The sequence below is a fragment of the Eschrichtius robustus genome, chromosome 13, assembly GCF_028021215.1.
Source record: "Eschrichtius robustus isolate mEscRob2 chromosome 13, mEscRob2.pri, whole genome shotgun sequence".
NCBI lineage: Eukaryota > Metazoa > Chordata > Mammalia > Artiodactyla > Eschrichtiidae > Eschrichtius > Eschrichtius robustus.
In genome coordinates, this window is record NC_090836.1 from 8050468 (window position 1) to 8063072 (window position 12605).

Sequence of the window (12605 nt, forward strand, 5' to 3'; positions counted from 1 at the left end):
CGTTTCGTCCCTCCCACCGGCGAGCAGAACTCGGAAAGAAAGAAGGGGAAAAAAGAGGAGAAAGAGCGAGAGAGGGGAAAAAAAACACAAAAAACCCCGGGGCCTAAGCGCGGAGGCCCGGCAGCAGCGTCGTCATGGCAACGGGCGCCGGCAGGAAACGAGGGACTCGCGGGAGGGAGGGGGGAGGGCGCCGAGGGGAGGGGGAGGGACGGGGGAGGGGTCCGGCTGCCCCGGAAGCACCTCCCCGCCAGCCCCCTCCTCCAGCCCGGCCCGCAGCCCCCGGCCTGCAGCCCCCACCCTCTCGGCCCGGCAGGAAGTGACAGGCCCCGAGCGAGCCCCGGAGGCCTGGCGGAGCCGCGGCCGGCCCGCACCCGGAGCGGCGGGAGGGGCGGGGAGCCGCGGCCGCGCCGGGCGCCTCCCACCCCGCTCTCGGCGCCCCCGCCCCTCCAGGAAGGGGAGGAGGCGAGGGGATCCCGCCGCGGAGGCCGAGCGAGCCCCCCGCCCAGCCCGGCGCCGGGGGACCCCGGCACGTGAGGTGGACGCCCCCCCGAGAGCACTCGGGTGCAGAGCCAGGCGCGGAGGTAAGCGGGCGGCCGCGGGCCGGGCAGGGGCAGGACCTCCGGGGGCTTGGCTGCGCGGGGATGTTTCTTCCGCCACCTCGGGCTGTGGAACGCCCCAGGTACCTCCCCCGGCGTCTTTCCCTGCCTACCTCTGGCGCTCGCTCTGCGGTCCTTCCTTCTGCCTGTCCAGCCTCTCGCTCTTGTGTTCATTTCAATGTGCTCACTGCTGTCCGTCCGTCACCCGAGTTGCTTCTGACCGCTCATTCTCTCATTCATTTTCCCGTCTCTGACTTCGGCTTTCCCATCCAGGCATGCTGTCTAGTTATCTCCCTGCTTTTTCTGGTCCGCTGGGTTCCTCAGCCTCCAGTTCCTCGACTTCTGTCTGTCTCCCCGCTATCAGTAAGCACATTTCTCCGCTCACTTGGGTCGGTTCACTGCTGGCACCGCTCAGTCGACCCCCCTCCCGCGGTGTGATTGATCCCTCTTGCGAACGTCGTTCTCATCCAGGTTCTAGGTACAACAGGGACCCCTGGGGCGTCTCCTCTCCCTCTTCTTCACATGGCTTCCATTTCTTTGGCACAGCCTTCCCCGAACCAACCCCCTCCTCCCGCCCCCCTTCCTATGCCCCATCCTTCCTACGAGACAGTTTCGTGCTTGGGGAAATTGATCTCCTCCAACTCTTGGCTCGGTAGGCCCAGTACCGGGTCCACTTCAATATCCTCTTCCAGCTCCGTGCCAAAGGTCTGCTCCAACCCAACCACACACACCCAAATGCTGCCTCTCAGGATGACCGTGGTTTAGTTACTTTGGGGACCTCTATGGGTCAGCTTCTCTTTCTCTTCCAGTTAAATTCTGAAAATTTAAATTCACTGTGCTTCCCAAACTTTTTGTTATCTTCGCTTTCTGTATTTAATTTTACAGTCCCAACACTGATCACTGATGAATAGATTTATGTGCCTGGGATCCAGGAATCCTGGTTTTGATGACAGTTTCTCCTGATTTTATTAAAAACTTTAAGCTGGTCCCTTTCCACCTCTTTTCTGTTTCTCACTCTGAAAAATTAATAAGACTTCCATTTTGGGGGGAGATGAGGGATCATACGTTTTATTAGCATTTTCACCCATGAAGGGAATTAATGTCCCCCCCAGCTAGTAAAGGGGTCTCCTCCTGTCTCTGGGTCCAGTGAACTAAGTCCGGTGATCTATATAGCTATGCCGTGCTGCCTCTAACCCTTACCCACTTTTTTTCTTCACATGCTGATAATGAGGATTCATGGGTCTGTATCTGTTTAGTGCTTTAATATTTTGGCAAAAGATGTGGGGAGAAGATAGACTAGACTTGAAGCCAGTATGATTTCTCCTGTGTACTTCTTGGGTTATATCCATGTTTGCAATAACATTTGCTATTCCTGTGCAACTGAATTCTTGGGGGATAACGATGCAATCAGATGATACTGGGAATGGAATCATAAAAAATCTCCCCAACTTTATTTCCAAGCCCAAGCGTTTTGATTTTATTTACTTTGTTTTGAATGCAGTCATTAAAATAGATCCACCCTAATAAAACTGTCGACACCCCTTAGCAGAAATTCTGGTTTGATGTTTACATTCCAAAACCAAATTGTGCTGTGCTGACCCGATATTTATAGTGGCTCCACGCCTCAAAAGTAGACAATATAGTATTTAGGTTTAACAGAAGAGGGGAAAAAAAAGAATGAACAAAAAAACCTTACTGTCATTTAGTGCTGCTTCGAAGGCATGTTTCTTCCTACTTCTCATCTGTCTCTTTGCTTGGTTCTTAGCAATGTTTTCATGTCTTTTTGCAAATTTTAGTGTAGACCCCAGAGGGTAAATTCTGACTACTAGTGGACTCAAAAGTTGAATCTTATTTTCTTGAAGATCTTCATTGTTGTCTTTACTATGTTTAATACCTGTAAGTCATTTGTTAAAATGATGTATTATACTTATTTGTGAAGCCTTCCTTGCAAACAGGGAAACTGAGGTTATAAGAAGGGAAAGTGACATGTCCAAGGTGTTACTAGTAGCCTGAGTGGGAACCAGACAGCTCTTCGGGCGATATGGGCTGTAGGCTAGTTCTTCTGTCTCCTAGTTTTATGACTTTCTATGATGCATTCAATGTATTGATATCTGTATCTTAAGCCCCTCCTCCATAAAATAATGACAATGAGTACTCAAAAGTGAGTGACACTGCCTTAATCATAGATTGTTTTTGGTTTGAAGAAGCATGTCCTAGTGTAAAGGTTTGATACTTAACTGGGACAAGTTTAACTTCAGAAAACCTCATTTCCACAGTTGTAAAGTGGGGATAATTATATTTCCTGTAAAGCACTGAGAGATAATGGAGGTGAAGAGCCTAGCCCAGTGAGAGGAGGCACCTAGTGGCTTCTCAGTAAACGGTGACCATTGTTAATAAGATGACGCTGATAATGGTGTTGCACATGCGGAGAGAGATGAGATAACAGTAAATTTTAAATGGGACGATTTTAAACTATTTAAAAGTGTTATGGGGATATAAGGTGGCCTTACTATTATGAGGAACCGTCTTACATTCTGGCCATTTTATATTTAATGGCATGAGGGAATATGTAAAAGTTGTTTATTTTGAGACACTGCTTAGCTTCAGAAGATGGTGTGGGGAAGTTATGGTTATAAGAGTATATTGAAGATTTGGTAGTTATTAAACCGGAGAAATCATGGTTTATGGAAGAAGAGGAAGGTTCTTAGAAAACTTGAATAATAACATGAAATGGTAGTTTGAGATCGGGTGTAAATTTTAATCCTTTGCTGCTTCCATCTAGGTCTTGAGTCAGAGCGCCAGCCTCGGGCACCCTGGACCTCTATCATGGAGACTGAGAGTGAGCAGAACTCCAACTCCACCAATGGGAGTTCCGGCTCTGGGGGCAGCTCTCGGCCCCAGATAGCTCAGATGTCGCTGTATGAACGGCAAGCGGTCCAGGTGAGGCTCAGCTCTGAGGGGCTGTGATCTGTGAGCACTGGCTTGGGGCGGGCAAGGATGCAGGAAGATAATTGCCCTTGGTTCCTTTCCAGCAAACGGGGGCAGTTGGATTAGGTGACAACTAAGGTCCCTTCCAGTTCTGAGAATCTTAGGAGTTCTCAACAGTTTGAGCAAGCAGGCAGAATGAGATTCAGTCTTTAAGGTTTTTATACCATTCAGTTCATGTTGCTAGATTCTAACTAACCATTTCTCTTCATGGATTGTCAGGTTTTTAATTTTTGGTCTTTCTTGAAAATCACCCTGAGCAATGGAAGTTAAGAACTTTTACTTAAAATATTTTAGCTACTAGAATAACTATGCACATCCTAAGACTGGTTCTAATTATGAAAAAAAATACAGTAATATCCTGAAGTTAATGTTAAAACTGAATTACCAGTATCATCTCGATAAACACCCATTAGTATTATGCTGTAGATGTTTGAAAATGCCAGTTACTTGAAAATTTTACCTGATACAGTCTTTCATAAGTCACCATTTACTCTATTTTTCATCATATCCAACCTCTTAGGATTCTGTCACCTTTATTGTATCCCTAGAATATGGTCTTTTATTTTCTTCTTCTCTTTACATTAATCAACATCCCATTTATTTTCAAACCAGTTTAGTCCTAATTCTTTGTTATATCGTATATTTCCAGATTCCGTTTTGGGAAATAAGAGTTCATGTGAGTTACACTGCTTTACTTTTCAAGAATAGAGCACAGCAGAATTAACTGCTTGTCTACTTTTTAAGGACTTACTGGTTCTAATATAAAAATGGACGAAGCAGATGTTGACAATTTAACCAGATACCCGTCTTCCTTTGTTTCCCTCCTTCCCTTATGTCCCTTTTAGAGGATCACAGTGATTTCCATAGAATAGGAGTTAGGAGTGATTCTTCTTTTTTCCTGGCCACGCCGTGCGGCATGCGGGGTCTTAGTTCCCCGACCAGGGATCGAACCCGTGCCCCCTGCATTGGGAGCACGGAGTCTTAACCGCTGGACCGCCAGGCAAGTCCCAGGAGTGATTCATTCTAAGTGGATTGATCCCCGCTCTTTCTTCCTAGGCTCTGCAGGCACTGCAGCGTCAGCCCAACGCGGCTCAGTATTTCCACCAGTTCATGCTCCAGCAGCAGCTCAGCAATGCCCAGCTGCATAGCCTGGCTGCCGTCCAGCAGGTGAGAGGTCAGCAGCTAGCTGGCCCAGGAGGGAGGGAACAGGCACTACAGGTGGGTCGGGGCACGCTACACCCTCCGCTGAGCCAGGCTGGAAGCAGTCTCCTCTGCCTCCTGTCCTCCTGTAGGAGGATGAAGGGACCTTAGTGTCTGGGCTCGCAGTAAGAACTGTGGGGAAACTACCTTTTAGAGGTAACAGGGCTTTGTGCTAGACCTGTACCGTCCAGTATGGTAGCCGTTAGCCACAGGTAGCTATTGAACACTTAAAATACGGCTAGTGCAAATGGAGGTGTGTGAAAAGATTTTGGATTTCAGAGACTTAGTATGAAAAAAAATTTCAGTAGTTTGTTTATGTTGGTTACATGTTGAAATGAGATAGATCAGCTTGAATGAAGTAAATTATTAAAGTTTACTTCTCCTGTTTCTTTTCACTTTTTGAGAAATGTTCCTACTAGATGATATATGTGGCTCGTATTCTATTTGTATTGATGGGGCAGCACTGGGCTGGACTTAGCAGTGACTCATGACGTGACCTGACCAAAGTTTCTTGCAGCTAAAAGAAAGTGGGAGGAAGAGAACGGGTTGCCTGCCTGCCCCGGGCGGGTCCTGTGGGAGTTATTGGGTTAGCATATGTGACAACATGAGGGTAATTGGGATTGTGAAGACACTCGTCCTCGCTCCATAGTAGAGGCTCTCAATTCTTACCTGAAATCTCTATTATATTTTGTGCCTGTGATCTATTACTGGCAGGTTCAGAGCCTTTTCCTTCATTGTCTCTGCTCTTTCTTGTCTTCTTTCCCCTCTAACAGGCCACGATTGCTGCCAGTCGGCAGGCCAGCTCCCCCAACACCAGCAGCGCCCAGCAGCAGAGCACCACCACCCAGGCCTCCGTGAGTACTGCTCCTCCCCTCCGAGGGGCTTTCCTCTCCGGGTTAAACTACTTTGTGCTGCTGATCTGAGAGTGTTTATTGAGCCATCCACGGTATTTACTGCCCTTCTGTAGAGAATATTAGTAAAATGGAAAGTAACCAGCTTGGATCTATATAGGAGTCTTAACGAGGAGGTCTAAGAAAGGAGGAGGAAAGTCCTGCGTAGGCGGTAGCAAAGCCTTGAATGAGAAGTAAGATCGGTTCCGTTTCGTCCCTTTGCCTTCTCAAACTGTTACGCTGGTGGTTAGGGACTGGTTTGGTGATACCCTCCAGTAGCTGGGATGACAGTAATGGATAGCAAGGTATTATTCATTTCCTCCTGACTCTATGAAAGTGGGATACTCTGTTCTTGACCGCGTCACTCTGAATTTGTCAGTCGTGTATATTTCCTTTTACATCTCCCCAGTCCTGAGTCCTGGTTCCTTTCTGTACCACACAGATCAATCTGGCCACCACGTCGGCCGCCCAGCTCATCAGCCGATCCCAGAGTGTGAGCTCTCCCAGTGCTACCACTTTGACCCAATCTGTGCTTCTGGGGAACACCACCTCCCCACCCCTCAACCAGTCCCAGGCCCAGATGTATCTACGGGTAAGCCAAAGCCACAGCCGCTATTGCCCCAGGGGCATAAATGTCCTGTGACTTATTGAGTGAAAGCTATTTTTTTTTTTTTTTTTGGCTGCACCACGCAGCTTTTGGGATGTTAGCTCCCCGACTAGGGATTGAACCGGGGCCCGCAGTAGTGAAAGCACCAAGTCCTAACCACTGGACCACCAGGGAATGCCCAGGGTGAAAGCTGTTTTATTTAATCATGGTTACCCAGATGTTTTAAGACAAGCTGATCTACTTCCTATGCCTTACTTAATCTCTAGAAGTGATGCTTAGTGTTTACAGGTAGCCTGCAGATTATTGAGATCCTAAGTTAGAAGATGTTCACCTTAGTATTTGAGAAATTTGCGTCAGATAATAGTCTAATCTTTAAACCTATGACTCAAGTACACGAATCCTAAGTGTTATCTCTTGGCCTGTCTACTTACTATATATAAACACTTGCTCCAGAATCCTCATTGTCTCAACCTCTTTGATGTTTGATTCTTTGTTATCAGTGTATAGTTTTATACACATTCTAGGTTTTCTTCAGATGATTCATCGCATGTGGAGAATGAGGGTCTCCTGGGTTGGTGTGGAAAGGGGCAGGGCTTAGCTGTTTCGTATCTTCTGTTTATTTTGTCTTGTGGTCCTTCCCTTCCGTTTCTTCTGTCTCTCTTCTTTTCCTCTTGTTCTCTTTCCTCTGCTCTTCCTCTTCCTCCTCTCCTTGCCAGCCACAGCTGGGAAACCTATTGCAGGTAAACCGGACCCTGGGCCGGAATGTGCCTCTAGCCTCCCAGCTCATCCTGATGCCTAACGGGGCGGTGGCCGCGGTCCAGCAGGAGGCGCCATCTGCCCAGTCTCCGGGAGTTCACACAGATGCCGATCAGGTCAGTGGCAACCACATGACCTGTGGACGGACACTGGGGAGGGCGAAGGGAATGGCCTCGGACCAGGGCCCACCCTTCCACCCCATTACCACTTTACCACTTTTCAGAATCCTTTTTTAAAAAAATTTCTGTAGAACTTGAATACCTTATACGTTTTTAGTTCTTTGAGTTAGGAAGGGAAGTAGACTTGACTGAAAACAGCCCTGTGGATGTGGGAAGCCTTATTCTTAATACAGGACAGATGTCCTTACCCTTCTTTTAGCCCTCCATGGCTCAGTTTTATTCAGGAAGTCTTAGTTCTCTCTTCTTGCAGTACTGTCTCTGTAAGGTAAGGGATGGTTGAGGGAATTCTAGTTAGACACACGTGACGCTGACCTGGCTGAGTTGCTGGCAGAACACTTGATTCCTTGTCTTTATGAGTTACTGTAGCTCTCAACCTTCAGCAGTCTGTTTCTGCTCACTGTGTTCCCAGTAAAGTCTTCCTCACCAGTGCTTCCCATGCCTTATCTGCAATATGTGTGTGTGTGTGTGTATACATATATATAGAGCCTGAATGCTTTAGCTTCTTATGGGTGGGATATAAACTGGGATCTTATAGTACTCGTTTCATTCTTTTAGTTTATCAGTCAGCAAGTAAATATTGAGCTCTTTCTGTTGATGTGCTCAGGTATATACTAGAAACTGGGGGATTGAAAAATGAGTCAAGTCTTCAAAGAGCTTAGAGAAGAAAGAAGTGCAAAAGTAAACAGTACCAACTTTGATGCAGGAGTTTAGGGAAGAGTTGCCTGCATTTCTTTTCAGTGACTTTTAGGAACATGAGCAGATTCTTAAAGGACGGGTAGGATTTGATTTGGAGTAAGAAGAACACTGGAGAGAGAACGGTATGTGTAAAGGCCTATCTCATGTACGTGACCGTGATTTGGGGATGAGTGAATAAAGTGGAGACAGCAGGCCTGTGGCTGGAAAGGTCGTTGTTAGGGAGAAGTCTGAAAGCCAGGTAACTTCACAGGTAGCAGTGGCACTGCTGGCTTGAACAGCAGATTGATAGGGTCAGGAAACTCCTTGAGAAAGAATCATTTAGGAACACGTGCCTGGAGAAGAAAGAGAAATGAGAGAACCTGCTAAGAAACTGTTGAGGTCATTTAGTTACAAGGTAAGGCCTTTGGTTTAGACTACAGTGATAGCCGTGGAATCAGAGGGTGAGATGGAGCCTGCTTCCGTAGCAATTCTTTCATTTATCCATCTATTTATTCATCAGATATTTGTGTGTCAGTGTGTGGAGGGACAGAGTAGTGGTTGAAAGTGGGAATCTGATGTTTGGGTCAGATTCCAACTCCATGACTTAGTGTGACCCCTGCAAATGGCCTAACATTTTTGGCCACAATTTCTTCATCTATTAAATAGTTATAAAATACCTACCTCAGAGTGTGTTGTGAGGACCAAGGGAGTTGATGTGTGTAAGCGTTTGAACAGTGCCTGGACACAGCATAGTGAGGGTTTACGAGTTTAGCCCTCGTTATGATCAGATATCAGACATTCCTTGGCCTTGAATGTCCAAGGTCATGATCACTGGACTGATGGAGATGACACATCATCAAAGCACATTGAACAGATAATCACCTGAATAGTTTAATAATTGCTTCATTAGAAAGTACAGAGTGCTGGGACTTCCCTGGTGGTGCAGTGGTTAAGAATCCGCCTGCCAGTGCAGGGGACACAGGTTGCAGCCCTGGTCCTTGAAGATCCCACATGCCGCGGAGCAACTAAGCCCGTGCGCCACAACTACTGAGCCTGCGCTCTAGAGCCCGTGAGCCACAACTACTGAGCCCATGTGCTGCAACTACTGAAGCCCGCCTGCCTAGAGCCTGTGCTCCGCAACAAGAGAAGCCACCGCAATGAGAAGCCCTCGTACCACAACGAAGAGTAGCCCCCGCTCGCCGCAACTAGAGAAAGCCCGCGCACGGCAATGAAGACCCAACTCAGCCAAAAATAAATAAATAAATAAATAAATAAATAAATAAATAAATAAATAAATAAATAAATTTATTTATTTATTTATTAAAAAAAAAAAGTACAGAGTGCTCTGAAAACATAGAAAGGGACTTAATTTAGCCTTGGGATGGGGGTGGAAGTCAAGAAGGCCTTCCCGAGGAGATGGCAATTAAATGGGGGCCTGTAGAAGTTAGTCAGGGGAAGACATGGAATGAGAGTGAAGGCAGGGTCCCCCCCATGTCCAGAGACCTGAGGAGGGAAGAGACTTTGTATATTTGAGGCACTAAAAGAAGACCCGTGTTCCTGGAGCCTGGCGCTGGGGGATGGAGATGGCACTGGGGAGGTGGGGGAAACTAATCTTGCAGGGCCTTGGGGACTGTGTTTAGGATTTGGGGCTCTATGTGAAGGCCAGTGGGAAACGGCAGTGATTTGGAGACTTGAGGGTTTAAAAAAAATTTTTTTTAATTTTAAGGACTATGTTGGCTCCTCTGGAGAATAAATGGAAATGGTGTGAGTGTGAATATAGGGAGAAAAACAGTGTTATAAGAGTTTAGGGGAAAGATGGTGTTTGGATTAGGTGGTAGCAATGTAGATGGACAGAAATGAGTAGATTGGAGAAAAACTTAGAAGACCATTGGAAAGGGAGGCCTGACCCAGTGGATGGGGGATGGGGGGAGGTGCCAGAGCTGGGATCTGACACAGCCGTGAGGGGCCAGGAGTGCTGTGAATGCGATGAAAAACGCTGGGGAAGTGGATGCAGGGTGAAGTTCACTTTAGGATGTGCTGACCTAGAAGTGCTTGTGAGCCGCCCACGAGGAGGTGTTGGGTCAGCAGTGTGATGTACACAGTGCCCAGCTCAGAGGAGAGGTCTGACTGAGTTGGAGATGAACAGACAGGAGTAGTGTGCATGGAGATGATAAGAGAAGTCAAGCACCGGAAATCGCTTGGGGAGCGGGTACGGATTGAGAAGAGAAAAGCCTTCAGGCTGGAGCCCCGAGGTTTAGAACGAGCCCTTAGAAAATGGAGCAGCCCCAGGTGGAGTAGAGGGTGGTGGGCTGGCAGAGGGGAATAGGCGAGAGTGACAGAGACAAGATCTGGATTGTGCAGTGTCACAAAGACAAGGGCGCCGAATGTTACGAAAGTGGAGGGTGTCCTCTGTCCAGTGCAGTGGAGAGGGCGGGAGAGCTGGACTTAGGTCTGTGGGTGGAGAGCCCTTCCAGGGGAGTCGGGGGCTGAAGCCAGAGGAGCAGTGTGACTTGAGGAGTGACTGGGTGGTGGGAATCGGTGCGGTGATTGTAAACAATTATGAAGAGATGAGCAGGAGCAGGAGAGGAGGGTGAAGCTGGGGTTGGGAATGGGGTTCAGGCTTGGTGACGGGAGGGAGCCGGTAGAGGAGAGACTGAAGAGAAAGAATCGAGAAGGAGGAGGGGATGGGATCCTTAGCCTGGAGAAGGACGGCCCTTTGGTAGGAGGAAGGAGAGGAGGAGAGGGGGTGGCAAGTGATGGGAGCAGGTGCAGGGGCAGGTTTGGTGGAACTGCTGAAGCGTCTTCACATCTAGTGGTTTTATTGTCTCTGCTGGAGTGAACAGTGACAGGGGAAAGAGGAAGTGGTTCTGAGGTACAAGGAGAGGAGGAAAGTTTTAAATAGCCATTATGGAAAGAAACCTGATTAGAAAAAAACAATATAATTGCCAGGTAGTATATAAGCGCCCCAGCACCCAATCCTGATGATTCTTGTAAATCTCTCTCAAAAGCTATTACCTCTTTTTCTTTATTGCTGTTGTCTGAATTCGGGTTCTTTTTGTTTTTCACCTGAATTACTGTACTAGTTTCCTAACTGGTCTCTTGACTTCAGTCATATCTACTTCTAATCCTCCCCCACATTACTATCAGAATAAGTTTTTTAATAAGAAGATATATGTTGTCACTAACGTTATTTTTAATTGTACCTCCGGTATACAGAATGTGATAAATCATAATCCTTGGCTCACGGCCTCCTCTCATCAATGGTCCATTAATGGTCCACTTTTTAAAAATATTTACTCAGTAAGTTTTAATCATGCAATAAGCCATCCCCAGTTCCATCCACTGCCTCCCCTTACCCATGATTCCTAGGTTCATCCTTCCCTGTGTCCCTTTTTATATAGTTTTACTGCCTTTATGTATATTTCTAAAATGTACTTTTATTATGGAACATTTCAGACATAAACAAAAATATAAAGAAATATGAACCTCCATGTACTTAACCATCCAGCTTCAGCATTTACAAACATGTGGCCAGTCTCTCCAGACCCCTTCCCTTCACCTGTGGATTACTTAGAAGCAAATTCCACATACTATATCATTTATATATATATACACACACACACATATATATATATACACACACATATATGTATAATTTATATTTAAATTTATAAGGTACTTGTGTTGTACTTGTGTTGTCTACAGTCTTTTTGGGAATGATTTCTTAATAGCTTACTGTCAAAATCCATCTGTATTGTTGTATGTCATTGTACTTTATTCATTTTGATTTCTATGTAATATTCCAGTGTGTAAATATACTACACATCTTCATTCATCTTCTCTTCTGATTATGGCCATTCGGTTGGTTTCCAGGTTTTTATTATTATGACTAGTGCTGCTGTGACCATTCTTACACAAGCCACCCATTGTATACAGCGAGCATTTCTCTTATGGGATTCCTGGGTTATTAGAGGGTGTGGGAATATTCACGTTTGGGATATGATGCCAAACTGTTTTCCAAAGTGGTTGTACTGATTTATACTTTCATCAGCAGTGTTTGAAAGAATGGTTTCAACTATAGATTTGACCATGATGATTCTGACGCATAATTCTTCAGTGGCTTCCTGTAATGCATTAAGTGCTCATCGTTCCTTCTCTCCATTCATACCTTGGAGCACTTACTCTCTGTCAGGCACTGTGCTAGGTGCTGGGAATATAACAATGAAGAAGATGGAGAAACTTTGTTTCCAAAGTAAAGTTGAGGCTCTCTTTATTTTAACACACCAGGCCCTTGGAGATCTGGCCTCTTTCTAGCCTCAGCCTACCTTCCTAGCTTCATTTCTTGCCATTTCCTCTAATTCACCCCAAACATAATGAAATATTTAGAATTTCCAAAAATGCTGTGCTCTTTCTTGGCTCAGTGGTCTTGCAGTGTTGTCACCTATGTCTTCAAACCCCTGCCTTCACTGTTACCTGTTGGTTCTCAGCTCAGACATCACCTGTTTTAGGCCGTCTTCGCTAATCTCCCTAGTCTGAGTTAATCTCCTCTCTGTGCTCTTGTAGCACTGTGTGCCTATCTGTGCATAGTGTAATTTGGTTTTCTTGTCTTTTTTAGTAGAAAGTACTCATTAAAAGCAGGGGCTCGTGTCTTTCATCTCTGCATTCCCAGTATCCAGTGTGGTACCTGAAGCATAGTAGATGTTTTGTAGATGTT

General features: G+C 46.2%; 1 protein-coding gene across 5 annotated transcripts in view; it reads left to right on the forward strand.

The window, feature by feature from the left end:
• The window catches only part of PHC1 (polyhomeotic homolog 1), a 22568-nt gene continuing 9963 nt past the window's right edge, over nucleotides 1-12605 (forward strand). For 2 of the 5 annotated variants that reach the window (XM_068559740.1, XM_068559744.1), the window contains exons 1-6: nucleotides 2393-2492; nucleotides 3379-3536; nucleotides 4641-4751; nucleotides 5558-5638; nucleotides 6117-6266; nucleotides 6998-7153. In XM_068559740.1, the coding sequence (XP_068415841.1) occupies nucleotides 2480-2492; nucleotides 3379-3536; nucleotides 4641-4751; nucleotides 5558-5638; nucleotides 6117-6266; nucleotides 6998-7153 (669 nt within the window). In that variant the 5' untranslated portion in view covers nucleotides 2393-2479. Of the gene's footprint in view, nucleotides 582-2392; nucleotides 2493-3378; nucleotides 3537-4640; nucleotides 4752-5557; nucleotides 5639-6116; nucleotides 6267-6997; nucleotides 7154-12605 lie in introns of those variants that run through there. The other 3 variants (XM_068559741.1, XM_068559742.1, XM_068559743.1) reach the window with 3 other exon arrangements.